Genomic DNA, 15,228 nt, shown 5'->3' with positions numbered 1-15,228 from the left:
TCTTACCGGAGTGAAGTGAGTAGACTATCTCAGCGTTGCTTCCCGTGTCTTTATCCAGTGCCTTCACTCGCAGTACTTCAGTACCCGCAGGGGCCAGATTTGCAACACTGCCCTCGTAACGAGAGCTCAGGAAGGTCGGAGTGTGGTCGTTGCAGTCCTCCACGTAGATTAAGGCTCTCACAAAGTTTCTTTTTACAGGGATTTCCTGGTCCCGAACCTGGAACAGAAGAGAGGGCATGTCAGGTCTTTGTTTTTTTAATATTCATAAACAAGCTCACCGGAAATTCACCGAAAATGTCTCATCTTTATGTTCTTCTGTGCCATGAAAATTGCATTATATAGTTATTGTGAAGTCAGGAAACTGAGACATGTTGGCACTATAGTCTTGCAGTCGAGTCAAAATGTGGAGAGTTATTATAGTAATACTCGAAACCAGGGAACATACAGTGTGTCTTAAAAATTAAATTTTAGTTCATGTTCATTTCTTATAAATATTTCACTCTACAGCCAAACTCTGGGCTGTAGCAACTTCAGAGGTACAGAAAATAGGGCAGAAATAAATTATTTACCATAATGACGAGTATGTGCAGCGGCAGCGTCTCGTAGTCCAGCTGATCGGTCATGACCAGCACGCCACTCCTGGGGTCCAGCCGAAAGTGTCTGCCGCTGTTGGGATTGACACTGCTGTGGATGGAGTAGATGAGCCGGCTGTTTGTGTCAGCGTCCTGAGCGCTCACCTGTAGGATCTCCTTCCAGGGTGCCGTGTCCTCAGGGACCCGCACCTCGTACAGACTCTGCTGGAAGACCGGCCGATGCTCATTCATGTCCAACACGCGGATGTAGGCCTGTGTGGGTGGGGGTCAGAGAAACAGCAGGTCAGATGGACATGTGAGTCATCTGTTTTGGTGCTATCTCTACACGATACACAATAAACGGCCTATTTGATGTGATCAAAAAGAGATTGGTCTTGTTTTCTTAGGGAGCGGAAGGAAGGAAGGAAGAGGAAAAAAAATGGAAATTGGCTGCTGGGTTGGAGGGCTGTGATTTTGCATTTGAGTTTGGTTTGTGGTAAAGTGTCATGATACATTTCCTGAGATAACTGCAGTCTGTTGTCAGCAGCAGTTCACATGAAACACGCAGGAAGAAATATACACAGAATTACAGATGCTGAAAGATGACTATGCCTCAAGCGGCATTCCATGTTATCATTTTTTCTACTAACTGAGATTAAAGAAAACTTTAGCAATTTAAGAAAAGATGAACAATTACATGAAACATCAAACAAAAGTTTGTTCAGCATGGCTGGGAGTAATCATAGAAGTCTGTCTTACTGTTATTGTTCACTGCCTCATATTCCATACTATGTAATATAACTAAGCCATTGTATTCTCTGAATGTCTTTAATCTCTGCAAAGAAATGGAATGAAATTGCATCTTCTGTATGTCATCTATGAAATGAAATGTAACAAATCCAAGGCTGCTTGCCTTTTCTCTTTTTATGGTTTGCATCTCCCTATACATACGTAGGCTGCAGTCATGATAGCCACACAACACTTGTGTGGATCTGTTCTTAAAAGCCAACCAACCAGAAAATTGTGTAGGCTATTGATGTGCTTCTGTGAAGACACAGTGTGACTGACACTTTCCAATATAGCTCTGACACAAGTGCCTGCACGGTCACCTGTGTGGTAATGGACTGTGACCCATCCGTCACCCTCACGGTCAGATTGTAGTTGGATCTCTTCCCCGCGTCCAGACGCCTCGCAACAACGATGCTCCCCGTGTTCTTATCGATGTCAAAATCCAGATCGTCGTCACCGCCTGGGAGGAGATGGCAACAGGTTGTTAGTATCAGTGCGCTACCTCCATGTTTTCTGCAGATTGGAGAGAGCAATAAATAGTTCACTGGGTCTCTGTTTAGCATTCTCTCTCTCTCTCTCCCTCTCTCTGTCTCTCTCTGTCTCTCCCTCTCTCTCTCTCTTACTAGTTATTTCTCTTTCTCTCTCCCTCTCTTTCTCTCTCCCTCTCTCTCCCTCTCTCTGTCTCTCTCTGTCTCTCCCTCTCTCTCTCTTACTAGTTATTTCTCTTTCTCTCTCCCTCTCTTTCTCTCTCCCTCTCTCTCTCTCTTTCTCTTTCTCTCTCTTACTAGTTATTTCTCTTTCTCTCTCCCTCTCTTTCTCTCTCCCTCTCTCTCCCTCTCTCTGTCTCTCTCTGTCTCTCCCTCTCTCTCTCTTACTAGTTATTTCTCTTTCTCTCTCCCTCTCTTTCTCTCTCCCTCTCTCTCTCTCTTTCTCTTTCTCTCTCTTACTAGTTATTTCTCTCTCTCTCTCTCTCTCTCCTCCTTTCTGGTAGGTACAGCAAGCCTTTAGCAGGGCCCACATGGGAGCTGATAGAGATTATTTCCAAACACTGTTAATGACTTAAGAATATAATAATCAAGTGACTTGTATGAATATATTCCTGTGAATTATGTGCTTATGAAAGCAGGAGCATGGCTTTTCTCTCTGTGTGTGTAACTAGAATATTAGGTGCCACTAAGTCTGCATATGAACAAGAGCATGTTTAGACCAGAGGAGATAAGAAAGGAACTGTGCTTCTTCCGACCTTGTGCAAAACTGCCATCCTTGCAAGACAGGGAGCCTCGGACGTGAGAAATTCACCACGTGATCATCCCTGCTCAAAGCTAAACTTCTGACTATATAAACTTTGTGCGAAGAGTTTATCAGGGCTTCACTGTCAGCCTCGGCTGGAAGGGGAGCCCAATTGCAATTGTTGTTGTTTGTTTGTCTAATAAATGTACTTTCATGCAGCTCCGGAGTCCTGAACTAACTTGGGTGATTTTTCACCTATCAGAAGCTAAGGGACTGTGCTTAAATACTCTGACACTAGCACGCACATGTGTAGAGGCCAAACAGCCAAATGATGAACGATTTATTACCCAGCAACTCCAGCCCCTTTAATTATAGGTCTGTGATTTTTCTGTTATGATATGTATCCAAAGCACGTCTGGCAGCATGCCATCCACCACACACACACAGAGCTTCATGTGTTCGCATTCACATCCCGCATCTTCCCTTCATTCAACAGTAATAGACAGCAGTGCTAGAACCTCTACTTTGACCTCAAATGCAGATGAATTTTTCATCTCTTTTCCACAAAAGCTACGTCAGCCCCTTCCGCTCTCTTGCTCAATGTTGTGTGCAGTAGTAATGACAGAAAACAAGGTCACATCAAAGTCCGGGCCCCCTATGTAGAAATGTAGCCTGCTCGAGAACAACACAATTGTTTAAGGGGAAACATTTGGCAGGAGCGCGGCACACAACAGACGTCTCAGCCAGTTAGGGGTAAACTCATGCCTGCCACGGCAGATGGTGTTTATAGAGAAGGCCCACCTTTTTTTTTTTTTAAAGACTCGTCTGCTTTTCCTTTCCATAACGTGTCTATGAGCATCAGCTCCCGCACATAAGCGCTGCTTTACGAGACGCTGCTGTGAATCTGTTCTGAGCATCTTCGTCTTGGGTGAAATTCACGAGGCATAAAGAGACGGAGTTGCTCTCACAGCTCTGTTTTAGCGGCTCGCTTTAGTCACGTTTTGCTTTCGGCGGCACCACAGATGCCCCCTGACTCCCGTGGCAGTGAATGCACACAGCAGCAGCAGATGAAGTGGGGTTGAAGAAAGGTTCTTTTGAGAGGGAGAAGAAAGCGGGGGGGGGAGGGAGAACCCTCTTAAGTTTATTTTGTTTGTAATCGATATCTAATTGAGTCGACCCAGATGGAGGGTTGAAATAGAACCGCCTCTGTGTCAGTCGACAGAGAGATGAATACATTTTCAACCTTTCGGTTTCGGCGAAGCCATGGTGGTAAATTGCTTATCTGCCGAGCAGCTCGGCGTGAAAGAAGGAATTTCATACAATTGTGCCGGCCAACTTTACATACACACCCACAGAGGCCCTTCATGGCTATTTGGCTACTGGAGTCGTGACCAAATGTGGACTTCAATGGGCTTTTTTAAAGGGGAGGGGGGGTATTTTTTCCTGTCAAGATAACACATTTCATACGAAGCCATTAACACTCACACCCGTAAATGTCCAACACCAAATGTTAAGAACAATAACTTACAGGCACTTATCTGGGCAAGGCCATATATTTTTTTTTTAAACACAGGGCTCTCTCTGTCACTGGACTTCTGACACACTCTGAACCTACAAATTATCCAGCCCTCTAACCCCACTTGTGGTCCATTACTATCTCCCCACTTCAGCGCTATTCCAATGATTGATGGGTTTGGGTTTGGATGGTTGGCTCCGCAGACGCAGAGCAAGTGACCCGAGGTGTGTGTGTGTGTGTGTGGGGGGGGGGGGTTGTAAAGGTCAAGCCGGATTAACCCTGGGTGCAGACACCGCTGAGACACAGCCAGGCCTCGAGACACACACACACACACACACACACACACATAATATTCCTGCATGGTGTCTCTCTCTCACACACACACACATACAAACTTAATGTCCCTGTATGATCGCATACACACACACACACACACACAATATTCCTGCATGATCACAAACACACACACACACAATATTACTGCATGACCACATATACATATAATATTCCTGCATGACCACACACACACACACAATATTCCTGCGTGATCACACACACAAACATAATATTCCTGCATGATCACACACACACACACACACACACACACAAAATTCATGCATGACCACATACACGTATTATATTCCTACATGACCACACACACACACACACACAATATTCCTGCACGGCCACACACACACACCTCATAACATTCCTGCCCGACCACACACACACACACACACACACACACAATTTTACTGCACGACCACACACACACACACACACAATATTCCTGCACGACCACACACACACACACACAATATTCCTGCATGACCACACACACACACACACACAATATTCCTGCATGATCACACACACACACACACACAATATTCCTGCATGACCACACACACACACAATACTCGTGCACGACCACACACACACACACACACAATACTTGTGCACGACCACACACACACACACACACAATATTCCTGCACAACCACACACACACACACTGCCTGACCACGCACGGTGACGGATGGTAGATCGGTCAGAGCAAGGAGAGCCTCCAGGGCTCTGGCCAGTCATCAGAGAGAATAGATTCCTGCATGACACACACACACATACACACACACACACAATATCCTTGCATGACCATACACACACACACACACACACAAAAACCTCCAGACCAGGGGTAAAAGTTTGCACCCTCCGGCTCAGATGTACCTTACAAGAAACAGGTCACTCGAAGGATGAATAGATCCCGACATGCACAGCTATCCATCTGCACAAGCTATTTGTTATTTTGTGCAGTGTACTCTTTAACCATTTTTTTTATTTTTTAGTAAAGTGCCTTGAGACCATCTTATTGTTTTGGCGCTTTATAAATTAAATTAAAATGTATTGAATTGAAAAATTGTAAAATTCTGATCTTATCATGGATTTATACAGAATAAAGTATTGAAATACTAGATAAACATGAGGCCTCTTCTTATTTGTCGTGCACCTTTATTGTTCTGTTGAATTGGCCAGCAAGGATGATGAAAGATCATTATAATCCTGAGAGTCCAATCAACAACAAGCCATGTCTGATGAGGCACATCCTTGAAAAGCACCAGCATTTCTCAGAGGGGCTTTAGCATGCGGGTTTCTATGAAAATTGTGCTTGCTGCTAAGAATGCAGATTAGGGGTCGAACCATCCTCTTTTCTTACCCGTGATGTCAAACCAGAGCAGATTTGATGTGATCTCTGTACTTATGATCCCCACCATGTGCGAGACCGGGTCCGTTTCCATGACAGCGAAGGTAAAGTGGGCTTCGTCGAAGGCCAGAGGCTCAGTGCTGGGTTTAGGGGTGGGCTGCCATTCTACGTCCAGGCGTGCCGTGGATGCCTTAACAGGACTCCCGTGATCACTGGCTTTGATCTGCAGCACAAGAGGGTTCAATTGTCATACAAATAACTCAAGTGAGCTTGTCAGCCTTGGTGCCTCACCCTTAACACATGGAGTGGTGGTGGTGCACATCCAGGGATTCACAGACACTCACACATACACGCGGCGGGGGGGCGACCGTAGTACAGGGGGTAGAGGAGTCATTCTCATACCATATTGTATTTTATTTATTCCTGCTCTTCCTGGACTCTTCACTTTGCACTATTGTTTGTAAATATTTTTTAAGACTTGTTGACCATTGCACTGTTGTATTGTATTGTTTTGCACTGCTGTATTGTTTTGCACTGTTGTATTGTTTTGTGTTGTGATGTATGTATATTTGTGTAATATGTGTAAGCACACCTGAGAGCCAATGCACCAAGACAAATTCCTTGTTTGTGCAAACTAACTTGGCCAATAAAAGCTGATTCTGATTCTGATTCTGGTTTAGTTATCGAAAGGTTGCTAGTTTGATTCCCCACTCCTCCTTACCAAGTGTTCAAGTGTTCTTGAGCAAGACACTGAACCCCTAAAAAACACCTACTCCTGATGTATAAATACAATTTCCTTGTAAGTCGCTTGGGATAAAAGTGTCTGCTAAATGACTTAATGTAAATACTCAAGCACACACATGTTCACAAATACACACACAGTAATTCCCTTGGCAGTGTCAACATTTCCCATACCGTGAGGATGGTGTACTGTCCTTGAGAGAAGTCACCACTTGAAGTGACCACTCCAGTAATTGGGTCAATCTCAAACCGGCCCTCCTGGTTGTCCTGGAGATTGTAGGTGATCATGCCGTTGGGGCCCTCATCGTTGTCGCTAGCCACCATCCTGTAGACATCCTGCGGGGTGTTGTTGCCATGACGCTGCGGGAGCTTGACTTGAAAGATCTTGTGACTGAAAAGGGGACTGTTGTCATTCTCGTCCTCCACCTGTATGACAACAGAGGCGGTGGAGTGCAGAGGCGGGCTGCCATTATCTGACACGATCACCTGTGATAGCAGGCAAACAGAGAGAGAGGGAGAATGATGAAAACAGCTTTGGAGAAAACAGAGCTGAGACAGAAACAACTTTAAGCAGCTTTGAAGCAACTCTGAATAACAAGAGGAGAGGCGATGAAAAGCACAGAAACCAGGTCAGGTCTTCTTTATAGAAGTGTGTCAGTGGTGGAATACGGAAAGGAGTCTGCCACTCTCACATCTCAGTGGCTCTTAAGCTTTGATTCACTATGTAAACCTTTATACATTCTTTTTGACTGTAAGTCTGTAAACCTGACTAAACTGAGAGTAAAGGACTGTATAGGTTTCTAGGGTAAATGTGGTGGTGTCGCCCTGGTGTGTCGGTAAGAACACAGTCGGAATGCAGTCTCAAGGATCTTTATCTTTGTATTTGGTTATTGTTTGTGTTTGTGGTTTTTACTAATTAAACTGTACACCAACAGCCAAACTAACACCGTGCAGACTCTTCACGTGTTTTGCCGCGAACTAACTCAAACACAAGAGGTTGCTGGGCAACGGATCCCTGAGCGTGCACAATCTGCTAAAGTCTCTGGCCTTTCTAACAAAGTCTATACAAACCTTGGAAGTCACTGCTGAAGTATTGGTATAGTACTGTGTGCACTGATACATATGCAGGGTTGGGAAGTGTAAAAGGTTACAGGTAAGGTTATAGGTTGATGTTACTATTTTAATTACTGTATCAAAGTAATGTAACTTTTGGTTTGATTGGCAGGCGAGTGGCAGCGCAACTCAAACAAGAAAACCAATCAAAATCTGCTCAAAGCCTGTCTAGACGGCGAAAAGATGCCAAGCTACAGAAGCAATGTTAGATTCTACATATAAGCTGTAAAGCTTTTTACCAAAAAGAACATATTCAGATCATCGACATTTTGATTAGAGACTATAATTTAATAACATATTTTTTCTAAGTAACTGTAACGGATTACAATAAAATCTATTTATAAAAGTAACTAGTTACTCCCAAACCCAGCACAAATGTTAGGCATGTTGAATTGAGGTGATTTACTGGTGAAGGGAAATGTGAATGCAAGTATTTGCTCAGAATAATAAACTGTTGAAGGATATTTGAAAGGCGATGGATTTGATGTTATTTCTGCCAGCAAGTGTACGTGTGTGTGTGTGTGTGTGTGTGTGTGTGTGTGTGTGTGTGTGTGTGTGTGTGTGTGTGTGTGTGTGTGTGTGTGTGTGTGTGTGTGTGTGTGTGTGTGTGTGTGTGTGTGTGTGATCTCACCTCAATAATGTGCTCTGCTTTTTGTTCTCGGTCCAGCGCAGCGAGGGTACTGATCACACCTTAATGAACAAATAAACACACACACACACACACACACACACACACACACACCAACACACACACACAGGAAGAACAGGCAGAGTGATCAGAATGGTCAGACTCTCGCTAGGATGGGACACCTGTTACAGTGCCCGGGGCCGTCTGTTTCCCGCCCTCCCCCTCTCCACAAATCCCTTGCTTTCTTAACACTGTTTATCCAGGTTCAGCACTCACACACACACACACACACACACACACACACACACACACACACACTCACACACACACACACACACACACACACACACACTCACACACACACACACACACACACACACACACACACACACACACACACACACACACACACACGCTGTTTATCCAGGTTCAGCACTCACACACACACACACACACACACACACACACACACACACTCACACACACACACACACACACACACACACACTCACACACACACACACACACACACACACACACACACACACTCACACACACACACACACACACACACACACACACGCTGTTTATCCAGGTTCAGCACTCACACACACACACACACACACACACACACACACACACACTCACACACACACACACACACACAGACACTGTTTATCCAGGTTCAGCACTCACACACACACACACACACACACACACACACACACACACACACACACACACACACACACACAGACACTGTTTATCCAGGTTCAGCACTCACACACACACACACACACACACACACACACACACACACACACACACACACACGCTGTTTATCCAGGTTCAGCACTCACACAAAGGCCTCTGGGAAAGAGAACAGGAGGAAAACAATAGAAAGAAGGGAGGGAGGTAGAAAAAGCTCTTTTTTATGAAGTCCACAAAGATGCACTGGTCTGGCTAACACTAGGGGGAAAGATGGAAGCCTCTCACTGGGGGCACTTTTGCCAGAAACAACAGATCATGGAGCACACACTCTGCTTATCTGCCACAGGGACATCAGTTGGTAAAAGCGCCAAAAGTGAATTGAGATAATTAGCATTGTAGTTGACGGCTGGCGGAATGACGGGAGGGGAGGGGGTGGGGGGGGCGGAGGGGGTTGATTTCTCTTCCCTTGTTTTGTGAGGACAAGTTAAGCGACACTTCATTCTGTCGACACATGCGAGAAGAAGGTGAAGGGGGAAGACAAACTGCTTCTCCAGAGAATGGCCCAACAGCAACATGTAAACAAACAAGGGTGTTGTTCCCCAATCTGGGGCAACCAGCAGGAGAGCTGACAACCGTGGGGTGAGGCTGTGCTTTCACAGCCCTTAAGCAGAGCCCCACTGGGCCTTTATAGCCGCCAATATTTGAGCAGGTCATTGAGCCCCAAGTGGTTTTAGAAAGTGTGTTTTTGCCATAAACATCCACCTGGAAGGATGAAGGGTCCTTGACCATTGATGTGTATTTCAAACATGGTCTCCTCCACCTCAGCGAGAAGGTTTAGCATACGTGAAAATATACAGGATTATGTGATTTCAAACACACTTCCTCTCTACAACCCTGCTCATGTGTGGGTGAATTACTTTCATTTCCTCAATTGACTCATTTTCTATCCTAAAGTGAGTGGCCTGATGTTTATACTGTTAAACGGTATAACAGTCAAACATGTTTGTGAAGTGGTTAATGGGGCTCAGTCATTTCTCTGAGTCAGAACAGCTCTCTTGACTTTATGAGTCACAAGCTCTCCTGTTCAGACATGAGGTAGGAGAACAATATCACTGAACAGACCTGACCAGACAACAAACCACATTTTTCGTAAACCACATTTAACCCCTGAGCAAATTGTTCATTCAGAAAGAAAAACAGTGAGCCCTCACCTTCAGAAAGAAAGAAAAAAGAATCTCTCTGTTACGGAGTTAACTGAAAAAGACAATATTTTACAGAGACTAACTAAGGCGCTCTCCTTCCCTGCTCGCTACAGTGACAAAGGCTACGACACAGCCCTCGCTAAAATGGGCCACATAGCAGCGATGCCCTCTTTCAGAGTTGAATGAGGGCTTCTGAAGGTTGCTTCAGCATGTGTAGAGGCTTTCTGTAATGTCACCTCCGCGTAGGCCGTACTCATTTTTCTCAGTAATCCCTCAGTATTGCCCTCGGGCGGGGCCAACAAGCCAACAAAGCAGTAGGAGACAGAGGACGGACAAGTACAAGCTTGCAATGCAGGTTAATGTCGCTCTAATTTCCCTGGGTACACTTCAAAGACAAGGACTAAAGATGCCTTCTCCAACCTCAGCTAGGGACAGAGATGGGGTCAGAAAAGCATCTGTTTAGGGATTCGGATTAGAAAGGTTTTTAAGGAGCTTTTCTTTAAGAAGCCACAACACCACACCCAGCCATAATAACGATAATCGGATCAAATTTTAAATACACGTTTTTTGAAAGGTTACAATCTGCTCTGTCACTTATTTCACGGCTCACCTCCGTGAAAAAAAGGGCTGCGCCTGGACTTGCTGAATGGGTCTTAACACACCATCAAGCAAGGATCAACTGAATTTGAAGGATAAAAAGTGAATAACTTTTACATGGAGCTTCTAAGACATAGCTTGGAAAGTAAAAACACCAAATAAATATGACCCCTTGACACACCGTAATGACATAGTACACCCTGCATACACACCCACCTCCTGTCTTATTAAAGGGGCCGTCAGTGTTCTAAAAGGTTCTAATGGAAATATATTTCCGTACCTGTTGTAGGGTCAATGGAGAAGTATGTGCGCTGCGAGTCCAAGATCTGGTATGTCAGCTTGTCCTCCGAGGACCTGTCAATGTCTGTGGCAGACACCTTTAGGACGGACTGGTCCGGGGACAAATTCTCCTGTATGGAGGCAAAGTAGATGGGCTGGGACAGTTCTGGTGGGTTGTCGTTAATATCCAGAACCTCCAGATAGACCTCCGTCCAGGACACCAGGGGGACAGTCCCTAAATCTGTAGCGTAGACAGTCAGCCAGTAGTGTGGGATGGTCTCTCTGTCCAGTAGGTCCCCAGTTCGTATTACACCTGATGGAACAATAAGAAATGATAAGAAGAAGAAGAAAATACAAAGCTATAATGAGGGTTTCTGTAATTATAAACACAGCAAAGTAAATTAAAAAAAAATCTGATTTTACAGGGATATAGCTTAACATTATGGAGTGGTTGCTAAATTGCTTAATTGCTGAATTGCATTGCTGAATTATTCATTGCACTTTGAGCAATAAAACAGAAATGAGAATCGACCAAACTATTTATGATAATTGCATCAAACAAAGACAATTGAAATGAAAGATAAAAGGAGCTTTAAGTGCTAGTATGTGTGCATTCATACTATGTCTTTTTACAGCAGTACACTGCCATAGTCTTTTATTTAACAACTGGCACTAAATAAGCAGTCAAAATATTGACTGAGGTTTGGGTGATCGAGTAACAGGACATTTGTTCAGCAACTTGAAAATGTTGAACATAGGGCGTCCATCACCTAGAAACTGTGTGAAAGCACACAAAACCCCCTAAAGGGTTCCTTTTTCCATTTTTCAGGTCAGACATTTTCATCAGATCAGTAAAGAAAAGAAAACAGCCATTGTGCAAGTATGCACAAACATACAAGGCACATGCACATACCTGTCTCCTCATCAACAGTGAAGACTCCCAGGCCAGAGCCATCATGAATGAAGTATCTGACAACTCCATCTCTGCCTAGGTCCTTGTCTGCAGCAGTCACGGTCAAGACAGATGTTCCCACTGCTGCATCCTCCATTACATGTGCCGTGTAGACAAACTCTGTAAAGGCGGGGCTGTTCAGGTTTTCGTTGACGTCCAGGACCTCGACCTCGATGAAACAGGAGGAGGACAGCGATCGGGGCAGGCCGTGGTCCACTGCTCGGACGGTGAGGTTATACATGTGCTTCCTCTCGAAATCCAGCTCCTTCTCCAGGGTCAGGGACCCGGTGGTGGTGTCAAGGAAGAAGATCCCGTTCTCATTGTTTTTGAGATTATAGCTGATTAACCCCCCAGACCCTAAATCCAGGTCGTAGATCTCAAGCCACAACAACACGGCCCCCAGGGGCAGATCTTCAGGCACCTTAATCCGGTATACTTTGGGAGCAAATCTGGGAGGATTATCATTGACATCCTCCACCACGACCACCAAATCCACCAGTGAGAAAAGCTGAGGGTCCACTTTGGCCTGATCTCTTGCCTCTATCCGCAGGTCATGCCTCGGAATGATCTCTCTGTCCAGTCGCCCTGTGACACTAACCTCACCAGTCTCCTCATTAATCTGAAATAAATCAGTTTCTGTCAACAGAGAATATCTAATGATTCCATTGCCTTCCAGATCAAAGTCTACAGCCTGTGCTTGAAAGATGCTTGAGTCTACTTCGGCATTTTCTGGAACATTTATGACGTACCTGGATTGCTCAAACAGTGGTGGGTTGTCGTTGAAATCTAAAATATTCACAGCCATAAACTTCCACACAGAGTTCTGTGGCATGCCCAGATCATACACGGTTATATTGAGAATGTAGAACTCCTTGGACTCTCTGTCTAATGGGCAGATTAGACGCAGCTCTCCAGAGTCAATATCCACTGCAAAGCAGCCATTCTCATTCCCATTCGTGATGGCGTAGACAAGCTTGCCATTAAACCCGGTGTCATTGTCTGTGGCCTTGATGTGAAGGACAGTCGTGTTGACTAGAGTGTCCTCCCTGACATCAATGGTACTGAGCATTCCTAGCGCAAACTTTGGAGAGTGACGGTTGATGATGTGGACATCTGAGAACGACTCTTCTTCTTGCGCAGACAGGACAGGCATGATAGATTCAATTAGCTTATCTGTCATCTGTTTGGAAACTCCAGTTTCCTGGCAATGCATAACAGCCTCTTTGACTTTGCTAGTTATGCTGACAGTGACAGTGGTCGGGTCAGCAGTATACTTGCCATCAGTTGCAATCACTTTCAGTTTGTATGACAGCGGTTCGCTCTCATCCGACACTGCAGGAAGGGGTTTGGCTAGCGTGATGACTCCGCTAGTGGGGTCAATCTCAAACAGATTGTCATCGTTGCCAAATGAAATGGCGTACTTGATCTGGAGCAGCTCGTCCAGGTCGACAGCGGACAAGCCCATCCCGATGCTTTTCCCGACCGACAAGTCCGGAGGGACAGAGGCATTGCAGTTCACCATCTCAAACAGAGGCGCGTTGTCGTTTACATTGCTCATGGTTATGGTGACAGCCGCCTCAGTCACGTGACTGAAGGGGCTGCCGCTGTCTGAGGCCCAGATGCGGAGATGGTACCAACGTTTCATGACCTCGTAGTCTAGCTCCTCTGTGGTGACTACCACACCAGTGAACGGGTCAATGGCGAACGGGAGTGGACCAGTGTTTGCAATGGCGTATGTCACAAACCCGTTGTTGTCCTGGTCGACGTCTATGGCAGTGATGGACAAGACACTGGTTCCTATGGGGACATTTTCGGAGAGACTGTCCTGATAAGATGGAAGGGTGAAAATGGGGGCGTTGTCATTTTCGTCAGTGACATCAACAATCACACGGGCCTCAGCTTGATTCTGATTTAAGGATACGATTAACTCATGGCGAGACTTTTTCTCAAAGTCGAGAGTCTCTGTTGTTATCATTACACCAGTTTTAGCATTCATGTGGAATTTACTACTGTCTGGACCACTTTTAAGGTGATATGTAATATTTGGAAGTATTTGGTTTGTTGTTACTCTAACTACATGACTTTTAGCCGGGGCAAATTCACTCAGGGTGGTATAATAAACGTCCTGTTCAAATTTCAGCGGCGTGGCTTGAGGTGAGGGAATGTGTATTTCCTGTTTTGGACTAAGAAGAGGAGGGTTGCTTCTGTCCGTTGCTTGAAGAGTTAAATTCACCCCAAATGTGTTCTCCGACCAGTTAATTCTTTTGGTTGTGACCAATTGGTAGTCGCTGCCTTGTATATTGGATGGAATAATCTGGAAACACTTTTGTGGGTCCCCTGAAACAATGCTCAAGGACTCAATCTGACGCGGATCAGGTTTAACCTGAATATCAATGCTGATTTTGTCACTGTCCATTTCAGGTCCCTTGACCGAAATTGGGGTGACCAGTGGAAAATTGGCTGTGACCTTCTGGACCGTCACAATCACCCGTGCGTCGTTGGCATACTTCGGCGCTCCCAAGATTTTCTTTGTCCTGTCCTCGGCCAGCACCTTCAGCTCGTACCTGTCTCTTCGACTGGCATTCAGCTTTTTGGCAAGTGTAACGACCCCCGTGAAAGGATCGACTGCAAACGGATGAGTCCTGGTGGAAAAGGTGTAATAGAAGTCTGCGTTGATGCCCAGATCCGCATCGGTTGCACTGACTTTAACTACGCTCGTCTTCAGCGCGGCGTCCTCATTGATCACCACGTTGTATGACGCCGGGTAGAAGAGGGGCTTGAGGTCATTGGTGTCGAGAACTTGGACCGAAACCTTCGTCCATGCCTGGTAGTTGTGGGTGCTCTCGATGGCCTCGACGGTGAGCGTGTAAACATCCCTCACCTCTCGGTTTGGCGGAGCCGAGTGACCACTCTGTGTCTTAATTCGCAGGAAACAGAAGTTTCCCACACTGACCTCCTCCGCCGTGAACAGGTCATCGTCGTCGCCCGCAACGAGATTGTACTTGATGTCCCAGAACGGATCCACCACCACGATTCCCATTCGGATGGAACTCTGCACGTAGGTCTTGGGGGCAGAGTTCTCCCAGATGGTGGCGTTGTAGAGATGGTGGGTGAACTTCAGCGGGGAGCTGCCCTTGTCCTTGTCCAAGCCTCCCTCACATGCGGTCACAATCAGCATTGCCACCATCAGCCC

At 45.6% G+C, this 15,228-nt stretch overlaps 1 protein-coding gene across 1 annotated transcript in view; it reads right to left on the bottom strand.

The window, feature by feature from the left end:
• Positions 1-15,228, bottom strand: part of fat2 (FAT atypical cadherin 2) — a gene marked incomplete at both ends in the record, with an annotated part of 55,363 nt that overhangs the window by 40,096 nt on the left and 39 nt on the right. Inside the window, 8 exons of the mRNA XM_080840567.1 lie at positions 7-217; positions 570-845; positions 1,682-1,821; positions 5,825-6,035; positions 6,728-7,039; positions 8,298-8,356; positions 11,085-11,396; positions 11,997-15,228. The exon at positions 11,997-15,228 is cut by the window's right edge and continues 39 nt beyond it. Of these exons, the coding sequence (XP_080696693.1) occupies positions 7-217; positions 570-845; positions 1,682-1,821; positions 5,825-6,035; positions 6,728-7,039; positions 8,298-8,356; positions 11,085-11,396; positions 11,997-15,228 (4,753 nt within the window). The remainder of the gene's footprint in view (positions 1-6; positions 218-569; positions 846-1,681; positions 1,822-5,824; positions 6,036-6,727; positions 7,040-8,297; positions 8,357-11,084; positions 11,397-11,996) is intronic.

The sequence above is a fragment of the Sprattus sprattus genome (genome assembly GCF_963457725.1).
Source record: "Sprattus sprattus genome assembly, chromosome: 6".
Classification (NCBI taxonomy): domain Eukaryota; kingdom Metazoa; phylum Chordata; class Actinopteri; order Clupeiformes; family Clupeidae; genus Sprattus; species Sprattus sprattus.
This window is presented reverse-complemented; position numbering and strand designations above follow the sequence as displayed.